The sequence below is a fragment of the Podarcis muralis genome, chromosome 14, assembly GCF_964188315.1.
Source record: "Podarcis muralis chromosome 14, rPodMur119.hap1.1, whole genome shotgun sequence".
Classification (NCBI taxonomy): Eukaryota; Metazoa; Chordata; class Lepidosauria; order Squamata; family Lacertidae; genus Podarcis; species Podarcis muralis.
In genome coordinates, this window is record NC_135668.1 from 41252494 (window position 1) to 41274674 (window position 22181).

The following is a 22181-nucleotide window of genomic DNA, read 5'->3' on the forward strand; positions in this document are numbered from 1 at the left end:
ACTGTGCAATGAAAAACACGGAAGATAATATTTATTTGGTTCAGCTGAAAAGAAGTGTCACAAAACCTCAGCGCTTGAGGAAATAATAAAGGACAAAAAAGCTAATTGTCTTGAGTAGATTTTTGCAGGTTTCTAGAGCTGCGGCTGCAATTGTAAGGCTGCTTTTAAGCAGGGAATTATTTTTACCTATCACAAACCTCGCTGCGTGGCATTCCAAGCGGCATGTTATTATTATTATTTTAAAAACTGAAATCTTTATATCCATTTGTTAGTAATAACCCACCTGACAGCTTTTATCAGCACAAGCTCTAACAGACAAAAGGCTGCGCATTTGCAGGAAACTAACAAGAAAAAGTTGTTCGGGTTTTGCTGAATAATTTAAGTATGATCAGTAGCAGTAATAATATTTTGCTCCAGTTATAGAATCTTAGGATCACAGAGCTGTAGAGTTGGAAGGGATCCCCAGTGGTGTCATCTAGTCCAATCCCCTGCATTGCAGGAATCACACCTAATGACAGGTAGGGGGTGGCAGGTACACTGACATTTGAAATACTTAGTCAGCCAATGAGTTGTGTGGTGGCTTCTGGGTGTCCCCTCTGTTGAGCACTCCCCATGATGTTTCTGAACAAAGCTGCTTGGAGCTTAGTTGGTGGAGGCTATATATTGAGCATTCATTCTGATTTGTTTGCAGGGAGGTTAGATGATGGTGATGCACCAGGCATTATCCCACACTTTCCAGTGCATTTCCCTCCCACTTTCTTTATCACAAAAGTCTTGATTTTTGGAAGGAAGCGGGTTTCATTGCACAAGAGCTCTGAATCAACTCTAATTGCGCAACCTGAGCCTGCTATTTATAGTAAAATAAGTGCTAGCGCTCACTCACAGATTCAGCTAACTTCAGTGAGGATTAGCCCTAAACAACTTAGGCCCACAGCACCTTAAGGACTGTCTGCTTCCTGATGCTCCACACCAGTCACTGAGATCTTCGGATGGAACACCTTTGATTGCCCTTGAGCAGGCATAGGCAAACTTGGTCCTCCAGATGTTTTGGGACTACAACTCCCACCACCCCTAGCTAACAGGACCAGTGGTCAGGGATGATGGGAGTTGTAGTCCCAAAAACATCTGGAGGGCCGAGTTTGCCTTGGCCAGCTTTTATTATGGCAGCCCTTGCACTGTGGAACTCCGTCAACAGAAGTTCAGATGGTGTGCTTTCTGCTTTCTGCTAGGTCTTTTTAAATGGCTGCTGTTCAAATAGGCCTTTGGAATGTGATTTGTTTTTATTGATGTTATTGTAGTATTATATTGTCATGTCGTACACCTCCTTGTTATATACACGTATGTGTGTGAGTTGCAACAACCTTATCAAAAGGGCTTTTTTTTCAAAGCTCCGCTTTAATGCAATCGACTTGTTTTCAGCAAGACTTACTCGCCAGCAGGTGCACAGTGGCGGAACTTCATGCTCCGGCACCGGGGGGCGGACAGCGGGGGGGGGGGGCAGCCGCGACGGAACCCCACCGGGATCGCGCTGCCGGGGGCGGTGCGCTCCCCCCACCCCCTCTTCCTTCGCCAGTGCAGGTGCATGCATAGGAATGCAGCCTTACAGACCCGCTGAAGCCCGCAATCTTAGGCGCAGTGTTACTCCAAACTGTTTGCGTACACACACCATCTATCCCTGCAAAAATCCTGGGAACTGTAGTTCCCTCTCCACGGAGCAACAATTCCCAGCACCCTGAACGAACTGCAACCCCCGGGATTCCGCGGGAGGGCGGGGATGCGCTTGGGCTGAGCGACGTCTGTGCACGCAGCAATTGCTGCGAGGCCAGAACAACGCGCGGGCGCGCTCCCCCCTTCACACGCCGACTCGCGTGCCTTTAAGAGCGCGGCGTGCTCTCAGGCAATAGCTCGGCACGCGAAGCAGCTCTCGCTCGGCCCAGAGGCTCCCAAAACCGGGAACCACACCTGCTATAATAGTCGCGGATAGTCGTGCCTTAAAGGCACAGCTGGAAAGGGGTGGCCGGGGACGCGGGCGCACGGCAGCTAAGCCGGGCGCCCCTCTCGGTTGCCAGCCGTGCCAAGGCGCATCCGGAGAGAGACGCCCCCACCCCCTGCCTGTCCAAAGCCCCCAGACCAGCTTCTCCTCCTCCTCCTGAAACAAGGCGCCGCTCGCTCGCTCGGCTGCGCCGCCGCCGGCTCCTCCCCGCCGTCTCCTTTGCGCGCACGCCCCTCGCCGGCCAAGCCCCTCTCCTCCCCTCGGCTCGTCTGGAGCGAGCGAGCGCGGGGCTGCCTCGCCTGCCTGCCGGAGGGCCGGGCCTCCTCGGCTCCTCTCGCCTGCCTGCCTGCCCGCTCTCCGCCTCCTCGGCCGCCTCCGCCTCCTCCTCCTGCTGCTGACGTCTCGTCCGTCTGAAAAACTCCAGGCGGCGGCGGCGGATGCGGCGCTTCTGAGTGGCTCAGCGAGCAGCAGCAGCAGCAGCAGCAATCCGGAGCAGCAGCAGCAGCACAGCCGCCGCCGCCGCTGCCTCCGCCGCGAAGATGGTGGTGGTGGCCGCGTCGCCTTCGCCGTCCTCGTCCGCGGCCGCTTCGTGCGCCCGCCGCCTGGCCCGCCGCTCGCGCTCGGCGCTGGTCTTGGCGCTCACCGTGCTGCTCGTGCAGACGCTGGTCGTGTGGAATTTCAGCAGCCTGGACTCCGGCGAGGAGGAGCAGCAGCGCCCGCCGCAGGGCAGCAGCAGCCGCAGCGCCAGCCGCCGCCGAGAGAAGCGCGACCTGGAGAGCAGCAACCCTGGCCACGACGGGCACCGCGCGCACCAGCACCGCAAGGGACCCGGCGCCTTCCGCGCCAAGGCGGCGATGGTAAGGGGCGCCTTCCCTCAGCTCGCGGGAGAGGAGGTGAGGAGCGGGGAGAGTGAGGCTAGGAAAGGCAGCGGCTCCCCCCACCCCCCTTCCCTCCAAAGATGCTCTGAAGGGCAAGCCCTGGAGAAGACGCCGGTGGCCCTGGAGAAGACGCCGTGGCCGCCTTTGCGCGCCTGTGCGCCCAAGACGCCTTGGCGCGCGTCTTACCCGTCTGGCGGCGCACTTCTTCGGAAGGCAGCCTCCGCTTCGAAGGGACTTACTGCGGGGTTAGGGGGCGCAGGGTGGTGGGTTAACCCCTTCCCGCCTGCCAGCTGCGTCTTTCCTTCTCTTATCTCCCTCTCCCCGCCTCCTCTCTCGTACTCCCCGCGTGGCGATCTTGTCTATCGGACTGTGTTGGGTTTCTATGATGGATGTCCCTTGGGGGGAAACAGTGTTGTTGAATTGGGCTCCTTGGGAATTTTGCACTGAGTGGACTTTAAAAACAAACAAGCACGCGCGACATACAGCCCAAGCCTGGTCTAATGCGTTTTGGCTCCGAAGTGAGTCCCGCTGAGGGCAGAGCCGCACCATGCAATATATGGGCTTGCTCAAGAGTAAATAGGGATTTCCACCGTGGCAGGGCTTGCTGGAGGAGCATGCCTCTATGCGCTTGGTGGGACTTGGGAAGAAACACTCTTAAGATTTGGGGCTGTCATTCTGAGACCTCGGGCGCCTTTTGGGGTTTACCTTTAGGTGGAAGAAGGATGGGGTACTGATGGTGAGTGGAGATGAAGTCCTTAAAAAAAAAGACTTTAAGGTGGCCAGCACAGAGAAAAAGTAGTAAGATGATTCATGACAAGGTATGTGTGGTATTTTCCCCCTTTCCATTCTCAATCATGATGTTTGGTGTCTTGCTCAAAGAATAGTCCGGAGAAGTCCTGGGAGTCCTCTTTGCACTCTACAGTTCTTAGATGGAGCGGGTTGTCTCGCAATGTCGTCGTCTTCATCTTTGCCAAGTAAGACTGCCTTCTATGAACACAGTCTTAACGATGTGTCCATAAGTGACTGCAGAGTCCAATTCTGGATCCACACCTCCTCCTTGCAGTGTGTGCCGTGGTTGTAGAGGTGTCTTAGGGTTGAGCGTCAGGCAAGGGATGGATGGCCACCCAGGAGGCTTCCACATGCCAGCTTGCTTTGCACTTGGTGCAGCTCACACATGCAGGTGTACCACATCATCCACAGGATTACCTTGTTCTCAGGAAAATGCCATCACATATAATCTCCCCCCTATTATATCCAGATTTGCTGTTTCTGGGTTTTGGGGGGTTTTTTTAAGAAAAAAAGCTTTCTGGATTTTCTGTTGAAATTATAACTCTGGATTAAATATGGGCTGGAACGATCTATTTATGAGAACCATATTATTTGGGCTTAGGGAAAGTGCCCTGAGAACCTGTAGAAATATGTGTCTCTCTTTTATTAACTTGAGTGTATCCTGGTTTTAAATCTGCATCATAAGTGAGGATGCGTGAACCAGTCAATTTCAGTTTATCGTTTTTCCCTGTCTTAAGCTTGATTCTCCACATTCCCACAACTTGTGACAGAGTTCATCAGCATTTTAGTTCGAATTTCTCCAATATACACATGGTTGTATGCAATTTTACCTAATGTATACATTTTTGCAAAGCAGTTCCCCCTAACTATAATGCATTCCTTTACGTTACTTTCACCTGCTATGTGTGTTTAAATGCAGACTAGTATATGGATCTTTGTCCATATAGGTTGGCTGGAGAGCTGCACTGCCAAATTCAGAGAAGTGCAGAAATTTCAAAGTTCGGCAGTGTCTTGATTTTGCTTATTGCTTCAGAAAGTGAAGGATCAGTAAGTTCGCCTTTGAGTGTGAACTGAATTGAATTGCTCTCCAGTCCTTATCCAGGGGCAGGTAGCCAGGGTTTTCTTCTAGACACGGAGGAGTTTCTGAAAGTTGGATCTGGGTGCTAAAGGGAAGAAAAAGAAGAAAGGACTCAAAGCACACAATTTGGAAGTCTCTTCCAGCTTGCGATGTGCTGGTGTGGTGCATGTACTCCTACACCCTGTGGCATTTTCTTGAGCCGGGGTGGCTCACCCTGGCCATAGAGCAAACTTTTCTGGGACCCCACTGATTTTGGCAGAGTTGGGGTCAGTGGAGAGATTTAAACCTCTCTGCAGAGCCCAGATATGGATCACTGCCTGCCACCCCAGACATCGGATCAATCATTTGATGAACAGGGAGGGCTGACCGAAGGAGGCAGCTCTGTGCATGTGTGCGTATGCAACAATGTTTGATGGGCACGACTCCTCTTTGAGTCCCCTGCTATGTGCCTTGCCCAGGCTCACCATCCCTGGCGTAGGAGTCCACTCCTAGAGGCCAAGGTCCCTTTGCCCCCCCTCAATATTTGAGGTCCTGGACCTCCCCTCCAAGTTGAAGGGCATTGCCATTCTTGTTGTGTGCGTGTGCCGTGTCATATGATCGATTATGTGGGGCGAGGCTTACTTGGCTCCTTCCCCAATATTTTCTTCAATACCCCAGGCCTTGGGTGGCAAGTGCAAGCAACCTTTTAATCAAAAGAGTTGTTCAGTTCCCCATATGTTTTAAATATGTGCTGTCTGGATTTTCAGTCTTGGAAGTGTTGAGCCAAGGCTTGGGTCCAAAACCTCCCTTTGAAGGCTTGGGCTGAGTCTTGGAGCACGCTGAAATCCTAAATTGGATGCTTCTGACCCTGTGTTGAGTGAATGCCATTGTCTTACCTCCGCGAGTAACACTGCCACTTCTTATGCAGCTAGGGCAAGAGCTTGTCGAGCAAACCAATAAAATTTGAGACAGAATTTTTCGAAACCATAGGGTTGGTCTTTGCCCCTCTTGAAAGTGACCCAGTGCTTCAGCGGCATTTTCCTTCGCCAGGCTGGCCTTGCTTTCGACAAGCCTACCTGAGTCAACGTTTCCACAGCGCTGCTTTGTAAAGAACTCCTCAGTCCTGAGGTTTGAACCTCCTCCACCAATGCTTAACACAGCTGTAATTTTAAAAAGTGTCTGCCTTCATATTCAAGAAAGGTAGCCAGCATAACTCCTTTGTTGGCGGAGACTGCATGTCTGCCTCACGAGGATGCTGCAGTTTCATCCTGCGTTTAGTTAGTGAGTTGAGCTAGGAGGTGACCACTAAAGACCCTTCCCATTCTAGCTTCTAGAAGATCCCATCTGCCTCACTGTGGTGGCACTTTTATGACTTAAATTCTAAGCAACCCACCTTAATTCTAGCTCAGTCTGTTTGGATTCTCTAACTGGGGAAACTCCCTCCAAGTCAACCTTTTCTTGGAGGGGGGCAGTGCTGAGGTGTTCATTGGGTTAAGAAAGGCATTCAGCACATTCTCAGAGGCATCCTTTTTCACGTGTTCCATGGGACGTTGTTAAATAGGTCCAGAAAGATCTACAGTACCCCCCAAAAAACCCCATTAAAAATCCCCCACTGTGTCTTGGGATCACAATATTTCCCTGAAGGAAATCCTGTAGATCCAATGAATTAACTCTACCTGGCGTGCCGGGTTTAGATCAACAACAGCACATTGCTCCTCTCCTTAAAATTACCCCAATGGTTCCCTAAGGAAGGACAGAACAGCCATATTTTGGAACGCAAATATTTTTGTAGGCAGATAAAAAATTCGGTGCATCTTTTATTTTAAGGGTAGCTGTCTTAAATCATTTGAAGTTGCCCTCTGACCTCGCTTTGGGGTTTAACAGCTGAGCTGTAGCAAAAGCATCCTAGTTTTGGATCTCTCAGAAGGTCGTTTTTTTAACTTTCAAAGCTGCTGTGAGCCGTGTCACTCCAGTGCCGAGTTAACTTCCCTACTGAGCATTAATCTCGCTTTTTAAAACACACTCTTTTCCTTGTGCCCTTTGGCGGTTTGCTCAGCTGTTTCGGGTGTGGGAGCCCCTGGCTATCACCCACAATTCTTCCCTTTGGCTATCAACTGATAAGGGGAAGGGGAGCAAGACGAGAAATGTCCCAGAGGCCTTTGGCACATCAGCAGTTTCCCCAACTACCTTAAAGGCACAGGATATCCACTGCATTTCTCTTCCATCTCCCTTCTTGCGTTTGCGACCCCGCCCTGCCTCATCTCACTGGAGCCCTTTAGCCTTGGAGCTCAACTTTTCCCCACTCTTTTGAGCCCAGGGGGAAGAGGAGAACAGAAGCCCTAAGTGACCTTTGTTTTCCTTTTGGAGGGTTTGCTGTGCTATACCCACCTGAGGAATTTCGTTCCCTGAAGCAACCAAACTATCCACAGGGGACCTAGTTATGAAACAGCAGAGGGGAAAGTGCTTTAACTGGGTTCTCTATTATTAGAAGCCCTCTTAGGGGACTCAATTATTTTGAAATGCATCGCTTGCTGAGTCATCGAAATCTCCCCCCAAAGTTGAGGGGCATTTTCCTTCGCTGCTAGGATATTTGCATTGGGGATTTTATATATGTGTGTGTGTGTGTGTGTGTGTGTGTGTGTGTGTGTGTGGGACGCGGGTGGCGCTGTGGGTAAAAGCCTCAGCGCCTAGGGCTTGCCGATCGCATGGCCGGCAGTTCGAATCCCCGCGGCGGGGTGCGCTCCCGTCGTTCGGTCCCAGCGCCTGCCAACCTAGCAGTTCGAAAGCACCTCTGGGTGCAAGTAGATAAATAGGGACCGCTTACTGGCGGGAAGGTAAACGGCGTTCCGTGTGCTGCGCTGGCTCGCCAGATGCAGCTTTGTCACGCTGGCCACGTGACCCGGAAGTGTCTCCGGATAGTGCTGGCTCCCGGCCTATAGAGTGAGATGAGCGCACAACCCTAGAGTCTGTCAAGACTGGCCCGTACGGGCAGGGGAACCTTTACCTTTACACACACACACACACACACATATATATATATATATATATATATATATATATATATATATATATATATTCTTCTCTCTGTGTATAATATTCCAAAGCAAAGCATGGTGCTGAGCGGTCCCTGAACAGGTAGATCAGGAAGGACTTGCGATGCTGATGAAATGGGCAGCAATGTTGCAAGGAATGCACGTGGTGTTGAAAATATTGCCCCCTCACACATATTTTTAAAAATGAACATTACGGGTTGATTTCAGGCGAGTTCTTTCCAGAGCACACCCACTGAAATGAAGGGACGCAAGTTAGTCCTGCCCATTAATTCCAGTGGGTGTACTCGTGAGTAGGACTAGCATGGAAAACAACTTTGTATCTCTCCTGCTAGAACAGGCCGGGAGATGTTTGTTTTACTTACCTCTTAAGGTAAGTAAACCTTAGCATTATCTTCTCCTGAAGATATCCTGCAAGGCAGGCAAGGATTAGATCAGAGTTTTCTTTCTTCTAAATGGGCTACCTTCCCAGGTTGTTGACAAGCCCCACCTGCCCTTCACGTCATGCAGAAAACACCTTCTTGACCATTGGACCCACTATTGGTCTCATTCTCTCAATCTGCCATAGCCTGTCTTCACATGCAGGGGGAGTCCCTAGCTCACCAAGGGTTTGAGACCCATCGGCTACCCTCTCCTGGTTTAGCCGGCCAATCAAAGCGGCGGCTGTCACATGCTGCCAGCTTCTGGGAGCCACAGGTGAGAGCTGAGTGCAGGGTGGGGACCAAAGGTGGGCAAACCACCCTCAAAGGAGCACGATGTGTCCCCTCACCAGCGGTACTCCCCCTCCTGTAACGCCCCCATACACCCCCAGGCAGTGGCGTAGCGTGGGTTGTCAGCACCCAGGGCAAGGCAAGTAATTTGCGCCCCCTAACCCGTGGATTTGCGCCCCCTAACCCTAACCCCCAGATGTTGCGCCCGGTGCAGCCAGCCCCCCCTGCACCCCCCACGCTACGCCACTGCCCCCAGGTTGATATTACCTGTTTACTAAAAGGATTCATATGCCACTTTTCATTCAGGGTATCAAAGTTGTGTACAGCATGATTTCAACAATGAAATATAATTAAAACTACATCAAATGATATATCAAACAAGGGGCATGTCTCTTGACGACACTCCTTTTTCAGGAAGCCTTTTCAAGCGGAGGTTTTTATCCTTGTCAGTCTCTTGTATCGGATTTGAAATTGCTTTTATTGTTGATGGTTTTTAGCCTTAATTGCTCTGAGATGCTTTTATGGGAAGTGATTCATAAAATAAATAAATAAAAGTAAAAATAAGCATACAGTCCTCATACAGTAGGCACAAACGAGTGAGCGGGTGATCAATGGTCTTTAATTCACTCAAGCGTTTGCAGTCCAGTTGCCAACAAGAAACCACCAGTGAAGGTGTCCGCTGGATTTTTGAGGGGAGACTGTTCCACAAAACAGGCACCCCTACAGAGAAACACCCTCCTCCTGGTTGGTGCCAGGTGGGTCAGAGCAGGCTGTGGTGCCACACACAGGGGGGTCTTTATTTGGGGGATGGTGGGCCAGGTCCTTATCTTCCCCCACCCCTCACAGGCCAAGTTTGACTGTTGGTTGGGGCCACAGCCCTGTCAGTCACCTGATGCCACTGTGATGTCATCAACCCATTTTTGCATAGGGCTGTAAATGGAAGGCACAGTCAGCTGATCACTGGGCCTTCTGCTATGATCAGCTGATTGCCAGGACTTGCGAAGTGATGGGCATAGGACGGCCAACCAGCTGATCACTGGGTGCCTGCAAAGTCCCATTGGCCCAGCCACTTCTTTCCCTGCACCTAATGCCCTATGGCAATAGGCATAGGCCTGGTGGGTATGGCTTAGCCACAGCGACCTTGCAGGCCAAACGGGGAGCCCTGGCAGGCTGAATTAGACTTGATGCTTTATGTTCAGCCTTTTACCTCCAAGGCAAGGGTAGCCAACAAGGTGCCCTCCAGATGCAGGTGGACTTGCAACTCCCATCAGCCTCAACTAGCGCAACCAATGGCTGGGATTGACTGGAGTTGTAGTCCAGCAGCGTCTGGAGGGTGCCAAACTGGCAAACCCTGTTCAAGACACCACATGTTGATCTTCTCCTTTCCCAATTTTCCTCACTTTCAGCCCTATGAGGTAGATTGCACACACACACACACACACAGAGAGAGAGAGAGAGAGAGAGAGAGAGAGAGAGAGAGAGAGAGAGAGAGAGACCCTTGAAAACCCAGTGAGCTATTTATGGCTGAGAAGTAATTTGAAGCCAGGACGTCTGGCCTGGTATGACTTTGCTATTGCACCTTCCTGGCTTTTTGAGACTGAAGGACTGTCATGAAACAGGAAACTGGACTTTGCCATTCATGACATCACTGTTAGCACACAAGTGGCTGTAATAAGAATGACGAAAGGCAGTGGAGGCAACAAAATCATTTGACAATGGGATATTTTGGATCTGGGGGTCAAAAGAAAAGGAGACGTTTCTGCCTGCCCCCCCCCCCCCCTTTAGCACTTATTACAAAGCTTTCCGTTAACCAGGCTCTGCTTAATAAAACAAACAAATCTCTTCAGCCTCTGAGCTAATGTATGCATTATTTAAGAACACTGTTAAAAGGCGGCAGCCTAAATGGATGGGCTACTGTGTCAGTTGTCTCATTAAGTCTCTCTCTCTTAGGCTTTCTCTTTTTTAATTTGGCTTTTTACGGCCCACCTAAGATTTGAGACAGATTATAAACCACTTGGTTCATATTCACAGCATCTCTGATTGGTGGGCAAGTCGTGCGCTATTCCCAAATGCCGGATCTTTCAGAAGCACTCTGCTGTGAGCTTTGGCAAGTTAACGGAATGCAAAGGAACATAGGAAACTGCCCGGTCCTGAGTCAAACCATTGGGCCATCTAGCTCAATATTGTCTACACTGACTGGCAGCAGCTCTCTGGGGTTTCTGGCAGGGGACATTCCCAGCCCTACCGGGAGATGATGGGGATTGAACCGGGCATCTTTCTATTTATTTTCTCCAAGGAGCTCAAAATGGTACACATAGTTCTCCTCCTTGTTTAATCCCCGCAACAACCCTGTGAGGTAGGTTAGGCTGAGAGGCAATGAAGGACCTTCATGACCAAGTGGGGATTTGAACCCTAGTCTCCCAGGTCCTAGTCCAATACACTAACCACTGCACACCACACTGGTTCACTCAGCACCCTGAAACTGCACTGTGGGACAACCAGAGGGTTTGGATCATGGTAGGTGCCTTGTTCTCACTACCCCCTTTTTAATATTAAGGTTTCATTGGTCCACCAATTTTTCCCACTCCCCCCCAGAATTTTTCCATATCACTCTGCAGTTGTTCTTATTTGAAATTAAAGCCTATTCATTTTTCTGCTGTAACAAGAGAGGACCAGCTGTTGTACACAAGAAATCTACGCCTGGTGTGCATATCCCACCAAGTGTTGAAATTAACAGTATGAAATAAGCCATATGGTTACCTGGTTTGTATCTTTTCCTGAAAATACTTTTCTCGTCCTTAATTCTGTGTGTGTTCCGAAGATGCAACGTTCCGTGTAGATATTTCCAAAAACCTCATGTTGATGCTGGATGACTCGAGGGGAGAGGAGCATGAGCTGGGGTATAATTCGCAAATGTTGTTCAGAGCGTGCGGCTTGCAATTCTCCTGATTCGACTCTGCAAAGCTGGAGTAAATTTTGCTCCTGGCAGAGTCAGTAGGGCCTGTTGCTATCCAGAACATAGGAAGCTGCCTTGCACTGAGTCAAACCATTGGTCCACCTAGTTCTATCTCAGCTACACCAGGGACATTTCTGGCAGTACCTGGAGATGCCAGGGGTTGAACCCAGACCTTCTGCATGCAAATCAGATACCCTACCACTGAGCTACAGGCCTCCCACTTTTGACCCAGCTACAACTGCACAGCTAAGGTTTTCCTTGGGGTTTACCTTCTGCTCTTCAATTCAATTGTCCCATGTTTTGTTAGCTTGCAGCCAAGCTTGAGGTGACATTAACTGCACCTTCTCATTTAACTTGCCCTTTACAAAACAAGCAAACAAAAAACACAGGTAGCACCAACTGTGTATGTGGCGGGCGACAATTATTAGAATTGCTGCAGACAGGGAGGAGGAACTTATCCCTTTCCCCTTTTGGTGCCTTTCTGATGCTTCCATTGGCATCGGGGAGAAATCCCCTGTTGGTACTTACACGGGATTTCCCCCAAAGCAAATTTAAATCTTCTGAAGAGGGACTTTCCGCTGGACTGTAGCAAGGGAGGAAAGCATCAGAGAAGTTCCTCCTCCAGGCTTGCTGCAATCCCAGTAATTAACTCCCCTCCCGAAACAACGGATGCTGCTGGCATTAAACACAGTAGTGCCTGGTGTCCATTGAGACAGGGCAGAAGGCAGAGAAAAAGAAAAGTAGCTCTCTGCCCGTCCGCCCCCAAACAACCTGGTACCATCCAGATGTTTGGGAGTACTGTTCCCCATAGACAATGGTCAGGGATGATGGGAATTGTAGTCCAGACCATCTGGAGGGCACCAGGTTTGGGGAAGACTGCCCATGATGATGTCAAAGGCTGTAAACCAGATCTTTTAGTGGCTGTAAGTGTGCATGTCTCTGTTATAGACTGTGGGGCTGTTCTGTTTGGTGGGTTGTTGTTGTTAACACCAGCTGAGGATTCTGGCTTTAAAAAGCATAATTACTGTTGCTGTAATAATGGCATCAAACAAGCAATTATTTTTTTGTGTGTGTTTTAAATTTTGCATTGCAGAGCACAATTTCCTCCTTGGATCAGTGCAAACATTTTTATACGTTGTGCTCCACAATAGGCCAATAACAACACAGAAAATGTATTCACATTTGTCATCTGGCTGTGCCATTTCTTGGTGTTAGAATAACGGGTTGCTGCCCCCAAGGAGTTGCCACGCCGAATTAGAAAAAGCCTATCCAGTGTCAATGATACTCAAAAGACCTGCACATAGGAATGGAAAGATTTCCCTTTTTCCCCAGCATGGAGAAGGATGGGGAGAAAACGGGGGCCGGCTGGCTAAGACTGTCATGAGTAGTGTTAGAAGCTGAGGTTTGAAAGCTAGGAGCTAAACGGCACCTTAAACCTAGGTTATGGGCACAACAATGGAATGTCTAGGCGTGCTTTTCTTAAAACAAGAATTCAAAGCTGAAAATGAATGAAGGCACCTAAAATATTATGTTCATTTTTCACATGGTCTAGTCCTTCCCCCGGGACGCGGGCAGCACTGTGGTCTAAACCACTGAGCCTCTCGGGCTTGCTGATCAGGAGGTTGGCAGTTCGAATCCCCACGATGGGGTGAGCTTCCGTTGCTCGGTCCCAGCTCCTTTCAACCTAGCAGTTCAAATGCACCCCAAAAAGTGCAAGTAGATAAATAGGTACCGCTCTGGCGGGAAGGTAAACAGTGTTTCCATGCACTGCTCTGGTTTCACCAGAAGTGGCTTAGTCATGCTGGCCACATGACCCGGAAAAACTGTCTGCGGACAAACGCTGGCTCCCTCAGCCTGTAAAGCGAGATGAGCGCCGCAACCCCAGAGTTGTTCATGACTGCACTTAACTGTCAGGGGTCCTTTATCTTTTTTAGTCCTTCCCCTACCCACCCCCCTGATATTCCTAAGAGGGTCTCTTCTCCAGTCTACTCCAGAAAGTAGCTGGAAGTGGGAAGGCAGAAAAGGGTCCTCCTTTCCTTCCACTCTGCAGTTCCACTCTGAAATCTTAGGTGCAGGACTGCGCCTAGAGCTCAGTAACTTCTCGTGCTAATGAAATTCCCTATCGCAAAACACGCCTAGAACAACGGGAGTTTTGAACACTGGTCATGAGCTCTGATGCCACCTTCTATTTGTTTCCCAGCCAGTCAAAAACTGCACCAAATGGACCAATGGTCTATCTTGGTACAAGGCAGCTTCCTGTGATAAATATGGAGCACTGGCAAGAGTGATTTGCTCTTCCTGCAGCAGCTGACTGGGTGGGGAGTGACAGACAGAGAGGAGGAAGGATGGTTCCGCCCACCACTGACACATGACCGTGGATAGGACAGGTGTGGCCAATGTCCCCAACTCTTGGCCTAGGCCTTAGAACTCTTTTCCCCATATAGTATCACTTTATATATTCCAAAATTCTCTTTTCTTGCTGGGAGGCAAGCAAATCTCGAGGTGTAGCATGCAGAATCCAGAGTGTACCATGGAGGATTACCAACTTTTTTAGGCTGGTGGCAGCATTCAGAATTCTGAGAGAGTTTTGTGGGTGCCATTCACAAAATGGCTGCCATGGTGCTTCACAAACTGGATTTGTAGAACATGGTGGGGCATGGCAAAAACACAGAATGGATATTTCGTGAGATCTTTTGTGGGTGCCATAGGGCCCATTGGAGGAAACTCATTGGCAACACCTGGGGTAACAAAATGGTGGAGTAATAACAAGATGGAACTGGAAGAATATTCTCATTGCTAGTTTCAACCCTACCATTCCAGGTACATCACGTGCATCTGGATTTAAGCATGTCAGTTGCCTCCTAAACCAAAAGGGCCTCCCACTGAAACGGTCTGGAAGGTCCAGAATCCCACTGATGCCTAGAGAACACGCAGCCCTTGGAAGGTTGACCCAAGTTCTAATCCGACCCTTGGGATGAAATAGATTCTCCACCCCTGCTCTGAACTTAACAAGTGTTTATACCTGCATAGCTTTCTGGTTTAAACTCACTGTTTACTGAAGAGAGATTCGGCTTAAAGTTTCCTCACGGACTGTAGCCATAACTCATGAGTGCTGCAAGCATGTTTATATTCACTCCATGACTAGGAGAGTAGTCTCTTCGCTTACCACCATAAATGGTGAGGCTCAAGGAGTCGTGTTCCCGATTTCTGCACCGCATAGCTGTTGTTTCTCGTGCTGAGCAAAAACGGAAGGTTACTGTGGGACACTTGTCATCTGCCCTCTTATTTTGAGAGGCGATTTGGGAATTCTTCAGAGGTCTGAACTGATTATACCATACATACAATTGGCCTCTTTTTCTTTCTTTCCCTGTTTTTTATTTTTTTGGTGGGAGTAATAATGGGTTGAAATGCTATAGTCAGTTATTTGGGGAGACTTTAATAAAATGACTTGGCAAAGAGCAGAAGGCTTCATTGACTATTTACAACAGCCTGGCTGAGTTTTTCTCCTTCAGGTTTTGGGGTGGGGCAGGTTTAGCTGTTTTCACATTATTGTTGTATCTGTGGTCTATTATGTTCGGGTTGTGTTCTGGTGAATGGGGCCTTTATTAAATAAATGGGCTGAAAGGAGTGGAGGGATGACACTGCAGAGTCCTGTGATCCCTGGGTTGTGAATAGTTGTTAAATGTCAAATTGCATCTACTCTTTTCTCATAAGATAGAGTTCATTTCAGATGCGTCTTCCTACTACTATTATTCTTTTGATAAAGGCTAATTATACACTTGGTATAAATAGCCTGATCTTCAGAAGAATCATTTGTGTGTCTGTATGTGGCAGGGTGGACATTACCCCTGATCCCAGAATTTAATTTTGGGTAGGGATCAGTGAGCATCCTTGACTTTGTCCCAAAGGGTTGAGATCTCCAGAGCATTTTGAGATCATCCTTGGTAGAAGAAACTGCCTTATACCAAGGATCAGGCTATTAGTTTATCTAGCTCACTAACTGATGTGATGGGCACTGGTTCTCTAGGGTTTCAGACAGGTAGTTTCCCCCAGTCCTACCTGGAGATCCTGAGGATTGAACCTAGGACCTTCTGCATTCAAAGCAGATGCTCTATGACTGAGCTATGAACTGCCCACCAAGGCACTCACTGGTATTTTTCATGCAGAATGGGTTCTCAAAAACCTAGCTTGGAGCAGAGGCAAAGGTTTAGCTACTCCCGGTCTCTGGAGGAGTGGGCTGCCTTTTCTCTTTGGGAACCAGACACCAAGTCTAAGCATCTCCCAACATTTTCCCTACCACACTCATCAAAGAGGAGGCTGTTGTCTGCCAGGATTGGGAGGGCAACTCCCATCAGCCCCAGCAAGCATGGCCAATGGCTGGGGTAGATGGGAGCTGTACTTCAGTAACATCTGGAGGGCTAAAGGTGCCCTATCCTTGATATAATCCAATCCGCTGATCAGTGCAGGAAATCCAGGGTTAGAAGATCTCCATCAAGCCTCTGTTTTGAAGACTGCGTAGTTGTGGGTCATGATGCCCATATGCTGCTTCCATTATCTGGGTCCCCCCTTCCTCTCGATGAGTGAAATCTACCAATTTCAGTTTCTTTCTCTTTCTCATTTCCTCACTCTTTAACTTAAATTCTCCAGTTCATTTCTGCGTCAATCTGTGAATATTTTTAAAAATGAAAACTCACCTGCATTTTACTGCTGTTTTCTCCTAATATACACATTTTTGCAAAGGGATTTTCCCCAATGGAACACATGTTGGAGTGTTATTTTCACTGATGTATGTAGGGGGTTTTGTGTTTTTATATATATATACTGATGTATGTGTTTTAATGAACTCTTTACCCTAATATATGCATTTATGTGCCTTTACCTGGCTGGAGAACTGAGCTGCAAAATTCAGCTGAATTTCAGAGGGTGGTTGCATTTCAGTTTGCACTGGGTAGGTTCAGCTACCATGGGAATAGATAATTTCTCCTCCATCCTTACCTCTGAATACCTGTCATGGGGGGAGACAATGGGAGAGGGATCTTCGTTCGTTTATTCATTCTTCCATTTACATCCCACCTTTTCTCCAAGGAGCTCAAGGTGGCATACACAGTTCTCTCCCTTTCATTTTATCATCACAACAACCCTGTGAGGTATGTTTGGCCGAGAGATTGGCCCAAAGTCAACCAGTGGAGCTTTGTGGTCGAGTGAGGATTGGAACCCTGGCTCTCCAGGTCCTGGTCTGACGCCCTAAGCACCACACCACACCATGAGCAGGGCATGAGTGCTTCCCAGAGACATCTGGCTGGCCACTTCAGAGAACAGGATGCTGGTCTGGACAAGGCATTTTCTCTGATTCAGAAAGGCTCTTCTCATGTTCATCCCTTGGCAAGGGCAAGCCCAACCACTTCTGTAGGTAATTGACTCCCTTGTTGAATTGTTCTTACCATCAAGAGGTTTCTCACTAACGTTCATTTAAAATATCCTTGACCACTTGGATTTCCATGGCTCTTTTCTTTTTCTTTTGTGGTATTTGAAGCTGACTTTCAAACCACCCTAATGCAACAATGCCATGGCCCTCAATGGCATAGTAAGAGCCGTTGTGGCGTGGTGGTTAGACTGGGAAAACATGGGTTCGTATCCCCATTTAGGCTGCATACACAGCACACCTTGAAGCATGCCCTCCCCCCAAGAATCATGGGAACTGTAGTTTGTGAAGGGTGCTGGGAATTGTAGCTGGACTAGATGACTCTTGGGATCCCTTCCAACAATTCTAGGACACTATAAGTTCTTTCAGCAAACACACAGAAGGATATCTCACCTATGCTCCGGGCGCTTAGTATAATCTCAAGAATGCCATTACAATTATTAGTCACTATATTTTTCAATCTTAATGAGCCTTAAAAAACAACAACAACCCACACTAGAATTTCCACCTTGCCAAGACTGCTAGGAGTAGCAGCAAAAGATACTTCAGTGTAATGCAGAGGCAGCCAACATGTTGCCCTCCAGATATTGCAAGACTATAATTCCCATAATCCCTTACCATGGTTGTGCTGTCTGGGGCTGATGGGAGTTGCAGTTCAACGACATACAGAGGGCCTTTCGTTGGCTACCTTTGGCATAAAGGTACCACAGCAAGGATGGGAAAGCTATTCCAGCCCCAGAGCTACCTTTCCTTCGGGGGCCGCATGGCAGTGGTGGGTGGGGCCAGATGAAAAAGTGGGTGGAACAGAGGATGCACATTCTCATCTGTGCACAGTTTCTACAAGCTCAAACCCACTTGTGTCCTCCATCTGAATTCAGGGGCACATTCCAACCAGGGAAAAACAGAGTGCGAAGGAGGGCCAGTGAGGAGTGTGGCCTGAGGAGAGTTCTGAGAGCCATTCAGAGAGACATGGAGGGCCGCATTCGGTCTCCAGGGCCCTTGGCTGCTCACCGCGGTACAGTAGCTTTTGCTGTCCGCACATTGGCACATCACAAAACTTCCATGTCCTGCAGCCCTAGCGCTAAGCTCAATTGAGGCAAAATGCCAAGATGTTTGCAATCTGAAGTACTGCATGGCTACAAGGTATTATTCTCCTGCTGCCCACACTAACAGCTTTGCTGGCTTCATTTACACAAGAACTTCCCGAACAAGCATCCAGCTGCTATCAGGAGGCAGCTTCTTGAAGCAGAAAAGCAACATGGTTGAGGGCCTGTTATTACAACAGTAGCTGAGACCCACTTCAGCACGAGAGTCCCATTAGCAAGGTGTGTACCACATCCAGACATTTGGCAACCAACAACTTGGAAGGAGCAACAGGGGGAAAAGGGGAGTCAGGCTGTAAATTTTGAGAGGATCAACAAGGTTCTCCAGGCATGTGTGCCGGTGTGGTGTAGTGGTTAAGAGGGGTAGTCTCGTAATCTGGGGAACCGGGTTCACATCTCCGCTCCTCCACGTGCAGCTGCTGGGTGACCTTGGGCTAGTCACACTTCTCTGAAGTCTCTCAGTCCCACTCACCTCACAGAGTGTTTGTTGTGGGGGAGGAAGGGAAAGGAGAATGTTAGCCACTTTGAGACTCCTTAAAAGGGAGTGAAAGGCGGGATATCAAATCCAAACTCTTCTTCTTCTTCTTCTGAAGTGGAAGAGCTCACTGTGACAGCCCTTAGAGCCACACTTCCAAAGAGAGTCGAAAAATGCAGGCAGTTTTCCTGAACTCATTCACATACAGTGGTACCTCAGGTTAAGTACTTAATTTGTTCCGGAGGTCTGTACTTAACCTAAAACTGTTCTTAACCTGAAGCACCACTTTAGCTAATGGGGCCTCCTGCTGCTGCTGCACCGCTGGAGCACGATTTCTGTTCTCATCCTGAAGCAAAGTTCTTAACCTGAAGCACTATTTCTGGGTTAGCGGAGTCTGTAACCTGAAGCGTATGTAACCCGAGGTACCACTGTATATGTATCACACACACAACACACACACAGCAGTATGTAGCAGCAACAGTCCCTAGCGCAATGCCCAAACCCTATGTATAGTTTACTCCAATGCTATGACTCCAGTCCTATGCAAAGTTGCCCTGGAGTAAACTCCCTTGAGCTCAGTGGTGCTTAATTCTGACTGCATAGGTTCAGCTTGTAACACTGAGGTTTAACAAAAGAGATTCAGCCAGCTGAAACGCAACTTTTAGTATTTAATAAGAGGTGCAAGCAACCTTGCAGGGAAGTGTAGGAACACCATCCAAAAAAAGAGAAAGAAGTACCCAGCCTCTATTCGATTCCCTGCCCCCATTCTCTGACTTCCTCTGTGGTGGTCTGCCACAAGCAATAGCAAAATCAGAAAGTCTTGTCACCACTTTTGCTTGCCCGGCTAAGAATGGCAGACGATGCCATCACTCCTCCCCCCCCCCCAAAAAAAAACCCCTGTTCTGGATCTGTTTTCTCCCTCTACTACGCAACCAACAATGATGTTATCAGCCTCTACTCCACTTCTAAGAACTGTGTTGTTTTTAATTTTTCATGTTCTTATTGTGTGGTTTGTCTTCTTTTTACTGTTATAAACAACTTTGATACATTTTTGCAATATTTTTAATAAATATAATTCCGGCGCTCAATTTTTAAAATTAATTTTACTTTATACACTGCCTTTCCTTGGAATAGTTCAAAGCAGAGGACCTGGTTCTTCACTCACCCTCTTTAACTGCTCAGCAACTCAGTAGAGGCAGGTTAGGTTGACACTGTGTGGATGTCTGGCCCAAGGTTTCCCTCTCAAGGAATCCCAGGAACTATAGAGGGCTGGGAATTGTAACTCTGTGAGAGACAAACTACACTTCCCAGCAGTTGCAGTGCCTGTATCCAAAAAGCTTTTTACAAATACGGAGCCTTGCTTAAGCACCACTGACTTATGTTTAACAGGACTTACTCTCAAGGAGGTTCATGTGTAGTAATGCAGCCTAACAGACCTACTGAAGTCCACAATTTTAGGCACTCGCTTCCTCCAAATAGCGCACCACTGATTTAAAGCCCATTCTGCATCTCAGGCCTAGGGACGCAAGTGGTGCTGTGGGTTAAACCACAGAGCCAAGGACTTGCCGATCAGAAGGTCGGCGGTTCAAATCCCCGCGACGGGGTGAGCTCCCGTTGCTCGGTCCCTGCTCCTGCCAACCTAGCAGTTCGAAAGCATGTCAAAGTGCAAGTAGATAAATAGGTACCGCTCCAGCGGGAAGGTAAACGGCGTTTCTGTGTGCTGCTCTGGTTCGCCAGAAGCGGCTTAGTCATGCTGGCCACATGACACGGAAGCTGTATGCCGGCTCCCTCGGCCAATAAAGCGAGATGAGCGCCGCAACCCCAGAGTCGGTCACGACTGGACTTAATGGTCAGGGGTCCCTTTACCTTTACCTACATCTCAGGAATTCTGAAAAATGTACTGTGCTGGACTTGATGGGTCTTTGGGATTGATCCAACAGAGCTTTGCTGAGTTCTTAATTGCTTTCACTTCACTCATTCCTGCTAGCACTGGGAAGAAACTACCCACAACCCCTGCTCTAGCATTGTGGCTGAACAAGGAATTAGGTTTTTGTAATGGAACAAACCATGGTGATAAGCTAGGGCTTGTCCTTGGCTCATCAACCATGGTTTGTTTGAGTTCAGAGATGGTGGGTTTTTTTTCCTCCCTGGGCTAGCAGGGTTGAGGGAAGCAGGGGCAATGAGCTCATGTGTGATAAGCTCTGGTTTATGGCCTATTGTGCCATGTGGGTGTGGCCTTTGAAGTGTTGAAGCTATTCTAGAACAATAGCCTAAAATCAAACTATACTGCATATTGTGCTGAACACAGCCACAATAGATCTGCTAAGTCTTGAAGGTGCTGACAAGGCTCTGTAATGTCATACCAGAATATGTCTGTCTGGAGCTGCTTGACCTCAAGCTGTTTGTGTGAAGGATCAAAGAAGCCAGTCAGTTCTTCAGCTAAAGTGTGATTTTTAACAGATGTTTTGGTATCCTGGTTCTCAGCTCTCCTCAGGCTCCCTTTAGCATGTGGCTGCATGGCTAAGGGTTGCCCAGGTCATAGAAGCTTATGAGCTGCCTTTGATCATGTTAGATTTATTGGCTGACCCGACTCGCTACTCTGACTGGCAGTAGCTAACCTGTGGTCTCCAGCCAATGTCTTGCAGATGTTGTTCTCATCACTTGATGGGACCTTTGACGTGCACAGCACATACTCGGCCTCTCCCACAGGTCGACTTTGACATTGGAGCAACCAAACCAAAAGCGGAGACTCCATTAATTCTGGGATGTGGGATCAGCTTAGCAAATGGATTGGGCAGGCAGAGACGGTCACAGGTCAAACAGAACCTTCAAGAGTGAACACAACCCATATATAACTCTGGTGCGAAGGCCTATCCATCAAGGCAAAGTGGTGGCCGTGAGCACAATGGTGCTCTTGAGGCCTTCCCCTGGCACCCATGAGGCCTCTGAGCCTCTCCACTCAGCTGTCTCTGAGGACATGAGGTAGTGAGGGGAGGTTTCACCCTGACATCTCGCGGGGTCAGGCCACCGCCAGGGCCCAGCACCCTGAAGGAGGAACAAGCTGCATTGGCTCTGGAGCTTCGCGTCTCATTCCTCCCTCGATTTGAGGGCCAGGGAGTGATGGTGCCTTTTGCCAGCCTATACTTCTGTTGATGCAGCCTAGAATAGCATTAGCTTTTTTGCTGCTGCATCACACTGTTGACTCAAGCATGTGGCCCACTAAGCCCTTAGATCCTTTCCCCTTGTACTGCTAGTAAGCCACAGATTCTGGCAACTGCTTGCATGGAGGAGGAGGAATGTGGTCCTCTAGGTACTGCTGGATGGCATCTCCCATCATCCCATGGGCCACGTTGGCTGGGCCTGATAGGAGTTGGGAGGTTCCACCAACATCTGGAGCCACCCAGAGTGGCTGGGGCAACCCAGTTGGATGGGTGGGGTAAAAATATAATCATCATCATCTGGAGGGTAACAGCTTCCCCATTCCTGTGCTACAGAGGAATGCTATAGATCCTCTTAACCCAGCTGACATGTTTCTGTTGAAACAAAAGTTGAAATGCCAGTCTGACCCATCCCCGCCAGTATGGTGCAAGTGATCACATAGGTGTTGGTGGATGTGGTTTCTGATGCAATCTGTTGCTGTCAGGCAAGAAGCAAGGCTGATTTTACTTCTCTTTTCTGTGACCAGAATAATACTGTAATAATAAAAATTCTACGGATGTGGTAGGGGGAGGAAAATCCTCTTTACCTC

The 22181-nt window shown here is 48.7% G+C and overlaps 1 protein-coding gene across 2 annotated transcripts in view; it reads left to right on the forward strand.

Annotated features, from left to right (window-relative positions):
- Window positions 1-2044: 2044 nt before the first annotated feature.
- XYLT1 (xylosyltransferase 1) overlaps window positions 2045-22181 on the forward strand; it is a 166907-nt gene continuing 146770 nt past the window's right edge. Inside the window, exon 1 of one of the 2 annotated variants that reach the window (XM_028707063.2) lies at window positions 2045-2850. In XM_028707063.2, coding sequence (XP_028562896.2) covers window positions 2533-2850 — 318 coding nt within the window. In that variant the 5' untranslated portion in view covers window positions 2045-2532. The remainder of the gene's footprint in view (window positions 2851-22181) is intronic. The other variant, XM_028707062.2, reaches the window with a different exon arrangement.